Consider the following 18,634-nt stretch of genomic DNA (forward strand, 5'->3'; position numbering starts at 1 on the left):
CCCCCAATTCTTTTAACAGAATCCCTTGCAGCAGCAGCATTAGAGGGGCAGGCACTCAACCTACCAAGGGCAGGCACTCAACCACTTCCCCTCAACCAACCAAACCATAAACCAATGCCTAACCGCAACCTTACAAGTTGTGACGATTTGCTACGCAGTAGGCAAAAACCAAATGGCCCCAGCCAATCAGCCAGATGGACAAAATTCCTACCAGGCCCCTGCCCCAAGAGCAGACGACCCCATGACAGGAATAGCAAGGTCAAAGCGAACAACCCTAATTCTAGGGAGGGGGGGACAGGCAATCCGATGCACGGTCGAAAAGAAGAAGCTCTAGCCTCGTGCAAGAGTTTTAGCATTTCTGGCTGTCAATCAACAAATGGCAACATTAACTTCTTCCCAACAACAAGGGAAGCCCCAATCGCATCAGTGGCCAACAAACAATTAGCCCGCCCCCAACTTTGGAGTGTCCTGGCGGCCCCCACTGCAACACATGCTCTCCATGAAGGAGAACATGCTTTCACAGCTGCTAGGAGACAAATAAATGCATCCCGAGTTCCAAGCCTCACTCCTGTGAAAACAGGGTTGGTTTTCAGATCCTCCCTCCATCACAACCATGTGTGTCTCTCCTCTTGACATTCTGATCTGGAGTTGATCTGTGGCAACTGCTTGGGAAGGAAGTGCTCAGTTACAGTTGGGGAAGCTCAAAGGCTGTCTTAAAATTTAAACTTAGGATACTTTAACCGGATCCTCGCCTGAATTTCAGCACACTGACTCACAGCCGTATGATCTTGGAAAAATGTTGCTGTCACGTTTGTGAAACAGGGACATTCATGCTTGTTGATGTTTTTAAAAAAGTTACATCAGTGCACCTGTAGGCATACATTTACTTTTCTACAACTTTACAAAAAGCCTTGGAATTCGTTTAATATATTAATAGTAAAGTTGCTCCAAGGGTGCTCTTTCCATGAACTACCCCATATGTCACACGAGGGTTGCAACATCTGCCTTATCAGGTCTGCAGGAATGGTGCTATAATGCATCACAAAAGAGAAAGATATCCCCACTTTGAACTTGAAAGCATGCAGAAGGAGTACAGTGAGGGAATAAATATGTTTCCTAACTGGGCGGCAGTCTGGATCTCATTCTCTCTCAGATTCTCTTTAAGGCTAACCCACCTGATGCCGAGGAACTGGCATATGGAATGTTTTACAGATGGCCCCGCATCAGTGACTCATATAGCTGTAGATGATTATCTGTCACACAGATGTTTCAGCCTGTACTTTTCTGCTAGCCCCATTCAGCAGTCAGCCACTCCTGGTGGCTCAGCAACAGATGTTTCCAATGCCAGTATCTCTTGCCCATTCTGAATATAAGGGGCTGGTATCTTTGCATACTTGGTCATCTTCACCCATTTTGATTGCAACCGGAGAGTGCTTGTGTGCTATAGAATGAGGGGATGTTTTCTCAATCCCCTGTTTTGCCTCATTAGCTGCAGAAATATCTATTATCAGTAAGTATGTCAACGAAGATAACATATTTTGAGTGATAGTTGAACCTAAGAAAGTAATTAATATAATTGGTGATATGGACAGCATCCAACAGAGTTAATTGATCGACACAGCCCACTGATTTAAACTCTGACCAATGTGTTCTCCATTTCAGGGTAGCCACAATTTGTTAATGTATAAATCAATTTACACAGATAGTGGTAATACCCATAGTGCAGTTGGTGGTAAAAGGCTCTGGTGCTGTTTTTTATGGGTGGGGAGGATAGTTCAGCTACAGGAGGTTCTGGGGTGGTCTTCTCCAGGGTCCCTGTATCTCATCAGGTCCTTCTAGCATGGTAGATGACCACATAGGGAAGTGGACTACCTGGAGCTGCCTCTGAGGTAGTCTATGCCTGCCTATTGCTCTTTCCTGAAGTGGAGACAACTGGGTATGATTAGATTGTAGTCTTTCTGCCCCACCAGCTCTTCAGCATACAAATTTTGTAATGTACACAGTCTTCATAACACCATTCAGAGTGGTTGTTTCTGCAATCCTTCAGTTCACTGTGACTTCCACTAATAGTGAGTTGAAGTTCTCTGATATCTATATTTTGTAGATATAAAGATTCAGGCCAAACAGCTATTTCATCTTTTGTTTCTATGTTTTCTGCCCCCACCCAATCCTCTTTCTTTGTTTCAGATACTTTCTAAATCTATTGAACAGTTAAAACAGCCCGGCAGTCTCGAAGAAGCCGAGGAAGAGCTTCATGGAGAACATTTGATGCAGGAAGAAAGAGCGCCCTCTCTTGGTAGCAGCATTAGGGATGACAGCAGTAGCATTTCTTCGGACGACAGACTGGGGCAGCCCTTAGGGGCTGTGAAGGTGAAAGAGGAACCACGGGACAGTGATGATGATATTCAAAGTCAGCAAATGGAATCTGGGGAGAAAGCTGCTTTTGTGCAACAGGTAATAGGCAAAGATTTAGCTCCAGGCTTCGTAATTAAAGTGATTATCTGAATACTCTTATAATAAGCATTTCTGAATCCTTGGTGAACAACATGTGCTTTTCTTCCCCCATCCACAGGGTTCAATTGAATTGCGTGTTTTTAGCAATCAGCAAATCTAACAACGCCAGATATGTTCACACCTTAAGCATAGCGAGAAGGTTCTTGTTAGATCGGGAAACTCTTATTGCCGTGTGAGCTTTTGGGTAATTCGTAGAATTGGTATTCGCTCCAATGGATTCTACCACATTAGTTCTAGTGAAATGGAACTCATTGTTGTGTGAACTTTCCGATCAGGCTACTGCTGATCAGACCTCGGAATTTCTCTTCTCTTTTGGTTTTGCTCCATTTCTAAACTTCTTTGACATCTCAATGTATACTTTTGTCAATTTGTATATAATGTACCATACTGTAGTCCTAAACACTGTTAAAAAGAAGGGGATTGCCCCCTTCCTTGGTACTACCAGCCCAAATACCAGTGATCTGAGCTTTGTATATAGAATGTAACCTGGAGAAAATGAGTTGGAAGGCAAATGAAGACCGGCATAGAACGCACTTTTAAAAACTAAATTGGTTTTCCCTATCTGTGCTACTTAATTTTACGCCCCATCTTTTTATCACTATCTTCATCTGTCTCCTTTGAGGATATTCCCCATGCGCAACATTATGCATGATATACCTGTATTTGTGTTGAGATGGTGGTGGCAAGGAACCAAATTATGACGGTGATTGCCAATTTATTTATTCAGCAAAAGCTAAGTATCACAATAGCACACAGCCTAGCACGGAGGTTTACATGCTTATACCAGTAGCAGGGGAGCACATTTGTGTTTCCAGCACCCATCGTGGGGCCAACGTTTCCCAGTACCCTCCTCTCCTAGTTGGAAAATAAGTCAGCTGTTCATCCCAGAGTGCCCAGTCAAAGCCATTGAGCCTTAGTGTACCTGGTTTACTCAGACCCCTGGCCAGCTACTCTGTGTGTCAAGTACAGGGGAATGTCTAGGTCTGATTCTCTTGGGAAATTTGTCCAAGGCTGTCTAAAAACAGAGCAGGTTGGAAAATACTTTTCAATAATACTGTAAGTATTATTTACTAAGGCACACATGCAGTTATAGGTAGTTGCAGCTCCAGAAGGACCATAGTCCTTTTGAATGCTCTAAAACCAGCACAGCTCAGTATGTAGCAAAAGCTGCCATTTACTTAAGCCATTGCTGTGTCAGGTCCCTGCTGTTCTCCTGCAGAAAAGTAATTGTGTGAAGGTGGACAGGAAATGCCTTATAGAAACAGGAAGTCCAAGTGATTCATGCACTGTGGAATGTAAGAGGGGGCAAAGGGAAGCGGAGGGTAGGGTTTTATTCTCTGTTTTCTAAAGGGCACTCTATGAAATGATTTATTGTCAAAGAAAATAACAAAGCAAGTAGGGAAATTGTTAAGGAAGCTTTCCAGTGAAACATTTCCTTTATATTCCCTTTTGATATGTTTACTTTGTTGTAGAGGTTTACTTTTGTTAAGCTAAAGATGCATTGTATTAAGGCCCCCTTTAATATGGATAATCCAAAACTGACCTGGAATCCTTGTCAGTCCCCCCCACTTATTAAAATATTTATATTTCTAAGGTATTTTAAGGTGCAGTATCTTTTTCAAAAAGAGAGCGCTGTTTTGCCAAATGGAAAAGTTGTTCTAATAAAAGCACGCGGTGTTTACATTTTTATTTTCTAGAATCCCATATAAAATGCTGCAAAGATACATTATCCTACCCACAACCTCTGTATCACAAAGAGACTTGCTAACAGATCCTTCATGCTTGCTGCACCAGTAAATATGATTTGTGCCACAGTTGACCATTTTCCTAATGATATATCATTTCAGTGTAGAAAGACATGTGTACACAAGAGACACACTGTCTTGAGTGACAGGTGTATACACCAGGGGTCAGACCTTGTTGGGGAGGTGGACTATATTTTTTTAGTGAGGGAAATGAACGAATTCCTATGCCCCACAAATAACCCAGAGATGCATTTTAAATAAAAGGACACATTCTACTCATGTAAAAACACGCTGATTCCCGGACCGTCTGTGGGCCAGATTTAGAAGGCGTTTGAGCCGGATCCGGCCCCCGGGCCTTAGTTTGCCTACCCATGGTATACACCTATTCCACTCCCTGTGCATTTTATGACAGCAGTAGCTCATTGCATCTTTCCGTCATGTATGGACACATACAAACAGACATGTGAGTGCTTGTCACTTGTGGTGGTGTACATTCCTCCCCCACACTTTCACAGAAAAAATTCTAAAGGTAAGAATGTGGTGCTGTGTGAAGCAATTCTGACTCTTTCAAGATATTGCTTCAACACAGCGGTAGGGCTGGGCGATATATTGCTATATTGTCCCAAACGGGTATCGCGATATCAGCTGCATTTGTGACCTAGCAATGATATTGCAAATCATGGTGTGTGTGTGTGCTAGGCAGAAATCACAATGTGGGGGAAACCATGAAGACAGCCAATGCTTCTCTCGATTCCTGCAGCCCCTCTTAACTCGGCCGGCTCAGCTCTTCACTGCTTCCTGCAGGGTGCAGCGAATCACAAGAGCAGGTGCTGGCAAAAATCACCATGCCGAAAAAACATGAAGCCTGCCAATGCCTCTACATAGCTCCATCATTATTTCAGACATCATGGTCTATCAGTATATTGAGATGTTTAACTGGTGATCTATCACAATGTTGAAAATCAGATATTGCCCAGCCTTATACCGCAGTTGTCCAGACAGGTCATATTTTGGGAACTGGGTACACTTTCCCAACATTTGTATTCCCTGGAGTCCAGCTGAGTAAGTTGCTCAGCTGGTACTATTTCCATCTGATTCTAAAAAGTACCTGTGATAATTAGTCTAGGAAGAAAGGCCCCTATGCCATAATCCTGCTTATGTGCAGCATAGCTCAAGCAGAAATATAGAAATCCACTGTTCAGACAAGCTCTTAAATGCATGCAGCCCATCTTCTTGTGTGTGTGGTGGCACTGCAGAATGTCATGCCAATGTTTAGGAGCAAAATGCTAATTTCAATAGAGGGCCAGCAAAAAATGTTTCCATCAGCTTTATTAGAAGATGCATGAACACCGACTTTCAGATTTAAGGGCTTTAATGTAAACAGAGAGATCATCTTCTTTCTTGAAGAAAAGTAAGAAATCTGATATTTAGATCCATAAAGTAGACATTTGTGAAAATATATTTTCCCATCCCGTACATTCTTTTTCACAGTCTGACATTAGCCCACTCAACAAAGGATAGAGGATCTTTTAAAATACATTTTATTTGGGTGGATACCTGGATATAAGCAAACTTTTGTACAATAATATTTCAAAAATGTGTAACTGTAAAGATATTTTTATAAAGAATTCAGGAGAGTTTCCCCAGTATAGCCAGTGGACTTTCATGCCACCCATTTTTTTTTAAAGAGAGAAGTTACCTGGAACCAGTGAAAAAGGAAAACTGGGTTTACGCAACCATCTTTCTAATTGCTAATTGTCACATTTTAAATCTATTGTATTTATTATAATTTACACCTTTGGTGATCTCTTGTTTTGTGTTGTAAATATATTCTGTTTGTATGTTCCCTATTTTGCCTTCTGATACAAGTCTATATATTCCTTTCTCAAATAAAGTTTTTTTTCTCAAAAGATTCCCTTTCACATACTTGGCTTTGTGTAAACTTGATAATTCTAAGGCACTGCTTTCTCTTTGATATAGGCAAATATATTTGCTTATTATTGTGGAAGGAACAGATTTAGGAGCATGCTTTTTATTCCATTACACAAAGTCTGTTTTTGACCTGTTGCTTGATCCCACCTCAGCCATTACACATCGTACAAAAATGGAAGTATCTGTGCATGTTCATTTTATCTTCATCACATTTGTCTTGAACATGTGGGTCATCCATTGCATCATCAAAAAACTGCAATAACATAAGTAAATACCAGTTTTCTGGTTATCCATAATTTTGATAGCTAACAATTGCTACTCCAAAGCCCCCCCCCCCAAAAAAAAAACCTTAAGTGATTTATTTGCCTATGAAAAGATGTAGAAGTTTTAAGTGATGCTGATGACTGCAGATCTGGGGTCTTTATATCTATATATAAAATGACAGTGCTAAAACATCACAGGTAAGGACCTTTCCTTTGAAGATGGCTTCCTATAAGCTAGTGGCCTCAGTCTGGAACAAACTGGTCACATTTAAGTTTCAGCGAAATCAATGGGACACGTGGCCCTGGAGGCATATATAGAGTGATATAAGGCTCTTGTATCTGCATAACATTCAGATCCCCTGTAAAAACTTTATATTCAGTCTGGTATGGGATGTGCTGCGCTTCATTATCTGTGGGCAAATGGGTTGCCTACACACTGATCCCCACTCCTTGTGGTCTTCAGATATCTTTGCATGTGTGCAATAGGTACCACAACTGGTGGTGGACTGGATAGGAAGGAACCAGAGACCACTTCACCTCAGGGAAGAGATTGCACTACCTTTGGAAGCCAGCCATGCCTCCTCGGGGTGATCACCCTATTGAGGACAAGGTGGCTTTTAAAGGTGCTTCATGGAACTAGAATACTTCCATGACATTTTTATGGTCTGCATGTTGTGGAAATGCATTGCTGGCATGCAACCTTTAAGAAAGAGAGGTCTAAAAACAGGCAAAATATGCATAACTGGCCAACTGGACTCTGCATCTGGATATGCAAACCATATTCTGTGGGTTCCAGCTGTTTTATAAATGGTGCTCATTTTTGCAGATGCTGCTACAAATGCTGCCTTGATTCTTTTTTTAAAGTTCTTTTTTATTAATTTCCAATAAAAAAGAATTTTTAGTCATACATTTTCAATACAATCACAAGTGCTGCCATGATTCTTGGATCTTCAAGATGTTCCCTGCCAGTAACTAATGTAGGTGGAGCAATGCAATTTCATTCATTGGCAACACAGTCGTGCAATCCAGTCATTCCCACCGAAGTCTTCACTGAAATAAATTCAGTCTCTTTTCAATGCAACTATGCTGTGCTTGCCATCTTCATTTCCATCCTTGAGTAAAGGATGGAGTTGCATTGAATTACTGGCAAAGTCTCAACTGATTTCAATGTAACTAAATTTCACTCAACACCTTCCGTTTCCATCATTGTCTGAAATCTTAGCTGCAGTGAATGAAATGGCAAATTTTTGTTGACCAATTTCTCTGCAACTAGATGTCACACACCATGTTCAAAATTTGTAATTCCAAGCTCTAGTTTCCCTGTTTTATCTTCACTGGCGTCCTGACATACTTTTAGATAGATGTAGAAGATTCCATTCTCCACTCAGGAACTGACTAAGATATATTTTTCTCTCTCCTATGTATTATATTTAAATTTTTAATACTCCAAATTAACATTTGAATTTATTTGTCCCTGTAATTTTATTGAGCTACTTAGGGACTCTACCAACAGTGATGACTAATTCTTTATCAGACTGTATTAAGGTCCTGTATAGTATGGATTGGGACACGGGTGGCACTGTGGTTAAACCACTGAGCCTTGGGCTTGCTGATCAAAAGGTTGGTGGTTTGAATCCCCGCAACGGAGTGAGCTCCCATTGCTCGGTCCCAGCTCCTGCCAACCTAGCAGTTTGAAAGCATGCCAAAAAGTGCAAGTAGACTCCTTCTCCAGCGGGAAGGAAAACGGTGTTTCCATGCACTTCTCTGGTTTCACGAGAAGTGGCTTAGCCATGCTGGCTACATGACCAGGAAAAACTGTCTGCGGACAAACATTGGCTCCCTTGGCCTGTAAAGCGAGATGAGCGCTGCAACCCCAGTCGTTTCCAACTGGACTTAACTGTCAGGGGTCCCTTTACCTTTATAGTATGGATTAAATTTTTACTCCACTAATAAAGGTCTTTACTGTATGTTCACTTCCATGAACTCATGTTTTCTTGGGGGTCACCCCTGCCTAGTAGCACACTTTTTGCTTAGTTTTTTATTTTTAAAAAATAAAATGGTCACTTCAATAGCCAAGTTTTGCATGGGGCCAAGATCCAAAGAAGTGATGTGAATGCAAGGTTAGATGTGAGGAGAGAGAAGGACACGAGTAGGTAGCCAGTGTCATCTCTTGCTTTGTCTGTGCTCATCTACTGTTTTGCTGTTGCTAAAGAGAGGTCTGTGTTTAGATTCAAAAGTAGTTTGCTCATCTAGTTTGTGGGAACGGCTGCATGGAAAGACACAAATGAAGTCTCAGCTGTGCTTGAGTGTCCTGAACCCCTGGCCTACCTGGCAGCAAGTCAGTATGTCAAGTCCAAAGACCAGGGGTCAACCCACACAAGCAAAGTCAGGAAACAAAGTCCAAAGTCAAACCAACTAAATCAAGTCCAACCGTCAGGATACAGTCCAGAGTCATACCCCAAGCACAGTCCCATAGAGGCCCAGAAGCATCCAAGCCAAGGTCCATCAACATGGGCAGTTGAGCAGCCACACCACCTCAGCTCTGCTTCCCTTTTGTACTTTGCCTGCTGATTGCAGCATCTGGGCTTGATGAGGCAAGTGACCCTCACCTGTTCCAAGCCTCCTCCAGCTGAGGAATCACACACCTCCTCCTGGAGCTAGCGAGCCCCACCTGGCCAGCTAGGGAACTGGGCTGTGGGCCCTTGCTTGTCTCAGCCTCCTAGAGAGTCCCTCCTGCTGCTCCCTATATGTCAAAGCCCACTGTGATCACAGAGACAGGGGCCCCTCTGGCTCTGGTGAAGGGTCCTGCTGCTTTGGTTCCTGACTCCCGTCCTCCATCACCCTGTGAGTACTTCCTCATCTCCTGCTTGCCCCGGTGTGTCCCAGTCACAGCTACACCCCTTGCTGGGATCCCCTTCCTCCTTCCCGTTGTCCTGCCAGTTTATGACAGTAAGCTTCTCCCTCATGGGTCCATAACAGTTATTCAGATCCTAGCCTCCAGTACCTAGAGGAAGGTACTTTAGATTTTTGCAGTACAGTATGTAATCAGGTGGCGTGGGTGGCGCTGTGGGTAAAAGCCTCAGCGCCTAGGGCTTGCCGATCGAAAGGTCGGCGGTTCGAATCCCCGCGGCGGGGTGCGCTCCCGTTGCTCGGTCCCAGCGCCTGCCAACCTAGCAGTTTGAAAGCACCCTCGGGTGCAAGTAGATAAATAGGGACCGCTTTCTAGCGGGAAGGTAAACGGCGTTTCCGGGTGCAGCTCTGGCTCGCCAGAGCAGCGATGTCACGCTGGCCACGTGACCTGGAAGTGTCTTCGGACAGCGCTGGCCCCTGGCCTCTTGAGTGAGATGGGCGCACAACCCTAGAGTCTGGCAAGACTGGCCCGTACGGGCAGGGGTACCTTTACCTTTACCTATGTAATCATTAAAAACAGCCAACTTCAAGCTCAAGCTCAAGCGCAAGACTTGTCTCTCTCACTGTTTTCTTTTAAGATGTTTCCAAGAAGTATAATCCTGTAAAACACTGGGCTTACTTCAATGGGTCTACTTCCATGTGAACAGCTATAATATTAAGTTTTTGAAAAATTCCTTCCAGTAGCACCTTAGAGACCAACTAAGCATGCACACAAAAGCTCACACCAATAACAAACTTAGTTGGTCTCTAAGGTGCTAATGGAAGGAATTTATTATTATTATTACTATTGCTATTATTATTATTATTATTATTATTCGACTACAGCAGACCAACACGGCTACCTACCTGTAACTAGAACTATAATATTGTTCTTTAAATATTCCTGATTCTGAGGTGGTCTATAGCTGGGTGATTTTGTCCTGTCCTGATTTCACAATGGGAGAGTCCTGTTGATGGACACAGGGCTGCATCATTGAACATCAGTGCTGTTACCCAGAACAGGCCCTACCATTAGTCAAGTGGGGTGGCTGACTCAGACAACCGATGCTGGAGAGTGGGGAGCGGCACTGAGATTTTAAGGGGTGGTATAGCTGTGTGGCCTGTCCACTGTTAGCCTTAAAGCTAGCTTGCACACTTCAGATGTGGTGGAGCATGCTGTTCCATTACCAAATTTGAAGTAAGATTCAACACCTGCTTTGATTGGCTTTGGTACGTGGAGTTGGACTTGTGGACTTTGTTCTTTGCCTCAGGCAGCACAATATCTTGGTCTCACAGTGACTACTACTTCTGGATTTCAGGGTGTTCATTACAAGTTTTGTGTTCCGTTGGTATGGTGCATTTAAAAAGAAATGACATATATTTGGCGCATTTGTGCAAGTTGCGTGCATTTCTTATTAAATGAAGTGAAATAAGTACTTAGTTTAGTGCTTTGCCAAAAGGGTATTGGGCAAACAACAGTCTTAGTGTGCCAAGCAGGGTTTTCTTTCCAAAATACATTCTTCTTTATGTTGAAACACATTTTATAATGATGGCTGAGGTTTATCTATATGAGAAGTTTTCTAGACATCTCTTTTTTTAAACATAGTAGTGATTAATCTGTTCTACCACCATGACAATCATTGATGAGGTGCTTCTTCCAAATAGGCTAGTAATCTTGGCGGATGGATCCTCTAAACTTTACCGGTGATCTAATCTGGCACCCGCGTCTGCTGAGCAGCTGAGCTAGGAGTTCTTTACCAGCACACATTTGAGCTAGTTGTGATCATCCTCTGCCAAACAAAGCCAATGGTGACAGATTAGTTCAGCCTGCCAATGGCAATTCCACTGGAAACATCAGAAAGTGCTGATAAATCTACTACGTAGCTAAGAGCCAATATACACATCAAGAAGAAGGCATATTGTACAGCCTTCCTGGGACTCGGCTCCTTAACAATGCAAATGGGCCATTATATGATGGAATATCTTCTCAGCTGGGAATAGGAAACCTGCAGCCCTCCAAATGTTGGACTCAGCTCTCATCATCCCTAGCCACTGGCCAGGTTGGCTGAGAACTGGAGTCCAGCAACATCTGAAGGACCACAGACTCCCATCTCTGTCCCAGCTTTCTTAAATAATGTCTGTGTGTAGAAAACCAGCAAGTTAGGAAGAAGACAAAGTATCTACCTGACATGCTTACTTCCCATAGGCAAGAGGCATCATCCAACCACCTGTAATTGAAGGAGCGCAGCAGCTTTGGGGAAGTTGCACCATGTACTTTCCACCACCACCACCCACCCCCAAATGTGCAGGTTACCTAAAATGCAGTGGAACTACCTTGAACCTGCACTGAGTTTTGCATTTCAGTGCCAGACTAGAAGTTGGGGGAAGACATCCTCATAGAAAGTCTCATAGAATCATAGACTTGTAAGGCTGGAAAGGGCGATGAGGGTCCTCTAATCCAACCCTCTGCAATGCAGGAATCTTTTACCCAACTGTTGGAAGGTTGTAGAGACCGATGGAGGAGAGACATGTTTTGTTGCAGCTGGGGCACCCAGTTGTGCTGCTTCAGATGCGCCATGGCATTTCTTCTCTCTGTGCTCCTCCCACTTGTTGGGGGAGCAATCAGAGGAGAGGATGATGGCCTTGATGCCCTGCTCAAGAGCTTTTCAGAGGTATCTAGCTGGTTGGGCTATATGGATCTTTTTCCTGATCCAGCAGGACTCTTTGTATTTCTCAAAGGAGAAAGTTGTGTGAATCTCTTTTAACAATGTGTGCATCTGCACAGTTTTGACAGGGACAGGCTACACCGGTTCAGAAGGGTTCTTGAAAACATGAAACTTGAGCATTACCGATTCCCTAAACTGTTGGATCTTGCCAATTTGACCTTGCAGCCTTCCAAATACACATATATCCACGCAGGCCATTTGGGCACAATGGCAGGGAGTTGATGAAGGGTCTTTATTATTCTTAACTTTAACTTTTCTTTTTGTGAGCATCTTACATTTCTCAAACGATTACGCTTTTCCCAGCACTGGCCTAGCATAAAAGATTTACTGTTACAGTTTGTGTGTGGCCAGGCAGTGGCATATGGAAAACATGTTTCCTGCTATTTAATTTAATTACTCCAATCACGTGCCAGCCCCGGGCATGTCATGCTGGACCTGTGAGGCTCATTGTCTGTCAAAGAGATGGACAATATCTTGGCTTTGTTTAGTTGCTCTGCAGGCTGCAGATAAAAAAAAAACCTGAAATGCCGACTGTTTGTTTAACCAAACATTGCATTTTTTACCATTTGGCTTTGATTTCTTTTTTTTTTTTTGCTTTGCAAAAAGAAAAGAGAGAGAGAGAGAATGACATTTTGGCCCTGTTGAGCTGAAAGAGAAACATTAAGGATCGGAAGATGAACTGTCACATTCTGAGGTTTCCTATATGAAAACGTTTTCTGGTTTAGAAATGAGCTTTGTTAGCAGAAATTAAAGAGACATGAATCACAGTTTATTTTAGACTTTGCTGCTAGCGTGGCACAATGTGGGGAGGGGTGGGGGGGTAGGGAGGAAGGCCCCGGCTGTGTTTATTTCATTATAATGAATTTAATTTTGATTTAGCTTTTGGTGGTCTGGCAGTACCACTTTGTTTTTAATTTGCCTTCATTTTTAATGCATCAAGTACCAAACGACTGCTTCCTTTTGAACTAATTTGCAGGGGTGTAAGAAGTGGTCTATCTAGCTTACACTGGCAGGCAGCTGCTCATGGATTCAGGTAGAGGTTTCGCTGAATGCGAGACTTTCCACAAAGGATAAGATCCTGAGACCTTCTGCACAAAGCAGATGCCCTACCACTGAGCTATAGCCCTTCATAGCCTACACACCGTTTTTGTGTGTGAAGATCACACAAATCACAACAGTTATTTCTGTTTTCTGTGGTTTATTATTTCTGTAAATCAGCACGGGTGGATCTAAACACAGGAATACAACCATGTTCAGTTTTATTGTGCAAATCGGTGCCCACTTTTTGGGTGGTGCATAAGTGGCTGCCCTATGTGTTCTGCCCCTGAGCTAGGATCCTCCACTAATAATAATAATAATAATAATAATAATAATAATAATAATAAATTTTATTTATATCCCGCCCTCCCCAGCCGAAGCCGGGCTCAGGGTGGCTAACAACAATAAAACAGTACAACAGTACAACACAACACTCTAAAATCATTCATTATAAAAATAATTCAAATCAAACCAATGGTAACCATTGGGCCAGAGCACTAGCACAATGGGGAGGGGGGAGGGGCAGAGAGAGAGACCAGAGTTATTCAGAAATACTGTATGGGATGGCTTGTCTGCATATCTGTACAGGAATAGCCTGGCCATTAGAAAAACCTTACCAGCTGTCAATGTAGAGATCACACCTGTAGCCTTCAAAGCTCTGAATCTTGAGGGGCAGGAATGCAGCTATGACGACACTATAGTCAAGCCACCACTCTTTGTGACTTGCTCACAAAAAACTTTCACTACCTTACCTGCCCACACATACCTGTCCTCCATTTGTGGTACATAGATGGCAGAAGGAAACTCTCCTTCAGTTTATCAAGTTTTGCCTGGTTGCCTAGATATTATTTTGAATTGCCACAGGTGATCAGGCATATAGCAATTTACAAGCTGGTCTTCAGGGTCCTGATTGTCAAGGCTGGAGGTCTACACCAATTGTAAGATTATCAAAGAAAGCTGTACAGGATCCAGTGTGGTCCTGGAGCACCTCCACAAATGGAACAGCTCTACAAATTCAGGTGGAATTTGGCTGTAGTTAGGAGATGTGTGTGTAAACGAAGAGCAGTTTTTTCCTGTGGGATCTCCATCTTAATATTTACCCAGCTGGTTGACGAAGTGCCTGAAAGACAAATTGACCACTGATTATTCTTCTGTTGGGAAGCCAGCTTGTAATACCACAGATAACTGCTACCACTCGGAAGGGGGAAATGGCATTTATCTCAATAAACACAGTCGTGAGGCCAGTAATGATTTAAACATAGTTTGAGAAAAAATTTCTGTGTACAGCAAATTGAGCCAAAACCAAAAAATGTATAGAACGCATTCAGCCCCAATTTATTAAAGGCACTCTGTATGTTTATGTATATAAGCAAATGCAATCTCCCATCAGGAAGAAGGAGCTCAGTGGGAACAGGAACCAACTCTAAACCAATTACTCCAAATAACCTATTGCATGGCCAATTCCCCGGGTGATTCCCATGTACCAGGCCGCAGCAAAAGTGCTAAAATTAATGATTCTAGAATAAACTCTTTGAGCCCAGACCAGGTAAAGTTAGTTGTGATTCAGGCTCACCAAAACCAATGGAACGAGTTAGCAGTGGCTCACTGAAGGGGATTGCTTTCAGTGCAACTTTGTCAAACTGAACTTTCAGGAAGATTCACGTTGCTGACTTCAGAGAGAAGTTGAAAGGTGGCAAAACTGGGTTACATTGAAATCGATGGCTCTTACACCCATGTTTAACTCCAGTTGATTTAAATAGGGCTTCAGCATGTCTGTCCCAGGATTACACCCTTATAGATTCAGTTAGATATGAATGGGAAATAAACAATAATTCAGTTACTTATGAGCACAGCCCAAGAGGGGCCATCTCAGTGGGAGGTGTTATGGATGCAGAAGCTCTCAGGTTCAATCTCCAGAATCTGTTGGTTACAGCTGGAGAAAGCCACCTGTTTAAAGGAGATATGCTGCCAGTCAGTGTACACAGTACTGAGCTAGATGGCTCAATGGTTTCACTCATTATAAGGCTGTGTTCTTTTGATCCAGTTTCTAAACCAGCAGGACCCACCATGCTGCTTAGATGGAAACAGCACTGTTTGTCAGCAGAGGTGTGTGATACCCGGTCATGACCTGGATAAGATGTCCCAATTTTCATCAGAGAAATGTTGGAGGGTATGGATAATCTGGGTGGATAATGGGGTGCAGGTTTACTAAAAAGGAGGTCTTGTGGTCTCTGTTAGCCATCTACTGAGGTCCAGCTCCGAGGGCCTTTTGGAGGTTCCCTCACTGCGAGACATGAGGTTACAGGGAACCAGGCAGAGGGCCTTCTCGGTGGTGGTGCCCTCCCTGTGGAACACCCTCCTGTCAGATGTCTAGGAAATAAATAACTATCTGACTTTTAGAAGACATCTTAAGGCAACCCTGTTTAGGGAAGTTTTTAATGTTTGGTGGTTTATCAAGTTTTTAATATTCTGTTGGGAGCTACCCAGGGTGGCTGGGGAAACCCAGCCAGATGGGTAAGGTATAAACTATTATTATTATTATTATTATTATTATTATTATTATTATTATTATTATATCCAACTCTCCAATTCCCATCAGCCCCAGCCAGCATGGCTAATAGTGAGGGTTGATGTGAGCTGCTCTGAATCCTCACTACCTTAGTCCACAAAGTGAAAATGGAACTGGAAAGAATATAGGGAAATGACATAAAGACAGAGGTGAAGAAGCCTGGGGGGCTGACTACAGCCCTCCAAGCAGCACTGCCAGGCCCTTGAGGGAATTTCCATCACTGGCCTTGCTCCCCCCCCCCCCACCACAGTGCTTCTGACTGGCTGGAATGTGCCCTTGAACTCCTACAACGCCTCTGATGGAGGCGTGAGCTTGTGTAGAAACCAGCCTGTACATGAAGAGGGATTTAACAACCAGTCCCTCTTCCCAAGGAATTCTGGGAAGTGCAGTTCTTTAAGGGGAACAGGCAGCTCCTAAGAACTCTCAACGCCCTTAGTTCCCAGAATTCTTTGGGGGTGGGTGGAGCCATGACTGTTGAAAACAGTATCACAGTACTTGAAGGCTATGTTGCGAATGTGGCTTTAATGAAATTTGCCCCGCATCCTGTTTAGATGTGATCACAGCTATCAGCCGTAGCAGAATAAATGGAGGCAGTAAGAGAGCACAGGTGATCAGCATAACACAGACAAATGAACTACAGGCAAGGAAGTCATTGCTGGTTTGGGGTCCAAGAAAACAATAACCTTCCCTCACTCATCCCTGTTCCCAGTAGCCGCTTTTTGTACTCTTTTGGCTGTAGAAGATACCTAACAAACCGGTGGCTCTGTGAGGAGTTTCTGGAAATCTTTTCCTGCGGCTAACACAGAAGGCCTCTGCACGTTGCTCTCTTGCCATTCCAGCTTCCAACGTTTTTTAAATGATCTGTGATTGAACCTTCCTTTGAAGATAATTTATGGAGGGAGCAGCTCCCTACCTTCTTTGTGGTTCACCACAACTTCTAGAAAGGTTAGTGGGAGTGCACTAAAATAATAGGACAGGCTTGGGCTCAGCCTAGCCTTGGCTCCTGCAAAACTGCTGCACACGTGTTTCTGTGGTCTCTCTGTGTAATAGGTACAAATGCAAACACAGCTATCCCAAGGATGTGTGTGTCTGGGCGAAGAGACAGACCAGGTTGTGCATTTACCTTGCAAATACAGATTTTAGCAGCGTTAAGTTGATGTTTGGATGTCAAACTTCCTTAGAGCTAAAAACCAAAACCCCATAACCTTGTGGAATGTAAGCAGAAAAGTAGCCCTGTTATCTTAGGTGCCACCTAGTAGCATTGTTAGAGTTCAGTGGCAATGCTGTCAAAATATTTTGGAAATGGCAAATGTTTTTTTCATCAATCCAGGTGGTTTTTCTTTTCTTTTCGTGAGGGGGTGAGGAACACTCATTTGTCACCAGTAGTTCAAAGGCCATGTTAAATTCCATGTTCAATGGAAACAAATCTCTGACCACAACCCTCCAGGAAATATTATTCAAGGGGGACTATTATTTAACGGGATTTATAGATTGCTTAGTCACCCACAACCTCTAAGGGGTTTTCATAGAATGTAAAATGTTCATTAAATCCCCCCAACCCCAGGTTGAAAGCAAGCTAACCTAAAATTAAGCAAAATATAAGAAAAGTATAAAATATAATTATATAATAAAACTGTACGTCTTGATTGGCTTGCCTTATCAAACACATTTTTAGCAGGTGCCTAAAAACAATATAGCAAAGGTGTTTGCCTAGCACAAGTGATAGAGAATGCAGGTGATATAGCTAAGAGATGCTGCCACACTGAAGACATGCTGAAGGTGCCATGTTGAATCCCTGCCTTTGTTATTTAAAAGTTATTGAGGTAAAGGATATCAATGGCTACCAGCCTTAATGGCTCTGCTCTGCCTCCATGGTCAGAAACTGTATGTTTCTGAATACCAGTTGCTGGAAACCTCAAGAGAGGAGAAACCTCTTGTGTTCAGGTCCTACTCGCCCTGCTTGCCCAGGCCAGTGACCCATCTAGTCCAGCATACTCTTGTCGTCTTACGTTCTTAAGTATGACATTTCAGATGATGGGAAAGATAACGGCATGAACTGGTGAAGGAATCACTGTTAGAATGGACAGGGCTGGACTAGATGGGCCTATGGTCTGAGCTGGCTGAGAAAACGTCCTGTGTCAAATATCTATACCGTACCGCATGATGATATGTGATGGCATGGATTCGTGTGCTGACATCTTGATTGGCAAAGGGGATTAATTCTGTAAGGTGGTGCCTCCTTGCTACAGCTGTATTTTGAGCAGAATGCCTAGTTCCATTCTCAGTTCCACACTCAGGAAGGAAGGTCTTTGGGTGGCCCTGTGGAGGTTGCAATCTCCAAGTCTATCCTAACTCCCAAAGGTAGGATAGGTATGTTGGTCTGATCTTCTTAACCCCCCCCCCCCCGGGAGAAGCAAATGTGTCAAATGCTTCTTGCATCTCTAATTCTGTTTTGCAATAAATCACTTAGTTTAAGGAATATGATACTAATGTTTTCTAGGGATGGGAGAGAAATTAGTTTGGTCCATGTTTTAATGCAAAACTAGCTAATTTGCACTTTCTGAACCCCAAACACCAACACAAATGCAGCTATTCTTTGACATCTTCTTTCTCAGAATTCTGCAGTGTCCTCCAAACTCCCCTCCCAAAAGTGTAGAAAAAAGTGCACACTGATAAAATAATGTGCAAAATTAATTATATTAGAGGTGATTACTTGCAATGATGCATATATTGAGCAAATCTGCCTGCAAAACAGTGTAAGAAATGTGTGCGTAAGCCCAGACTAAAGTTCCTGTGGACTTTATTTTTTTGGGGGGGGGGAGCAAACAGCTGTGGAAATGGCATGAACTGAAGTAGAGATTAGAAAATGGAAACTGAATGTGACCAAGGCTTTCAGTTCCTCCATTACACTCTAGCCAAAAATTTGGTTCCACTTCCACCTGGTTAAAAAGCCGATAA

General features: G+C 43.0%; 1 protein-coding gene across 5 annotated transcripts in view; it reads left to right on the top strand.

Moving 5' to 3' along the window:
* Nucleotides 1-18,634, top strand: part of HDAC9 (histone deacetylase 9) — a 469,199-nt gene that overhangs the window by 283,512 nt on the left and 167,053 nt on the right. For 4 of the 5 annotated variants that reach the window (XM_083705231.1, XM_083705235.1, XM_083705232.1 and 1 more), the window contains one exon: nucleotides 2,188-2,454. In XM_083705231.1, coding sequence (XP_083561357.1) covers nucleotides 2,188-2,454 — 267 coding nt within the window. Of the gene's footprint in view, nucleotides 1-2,187; nucleotides 3,836-18,634 lie in introns of those variants that run through there. The other variant, XM_083705234.1, reaches the window with a different exon arrangement.

Source organism: Podarcis gaigeae (assembly GCF_964106915.1).
Source record: "Podarcis gaigeae genome assembly, chromosome: 12".
NCBI lineage: Eukaryota > Metazoa > Chordata > Lepidosauria > Squamata > Lacertidae > Podarcis > Podarcis gaigeae.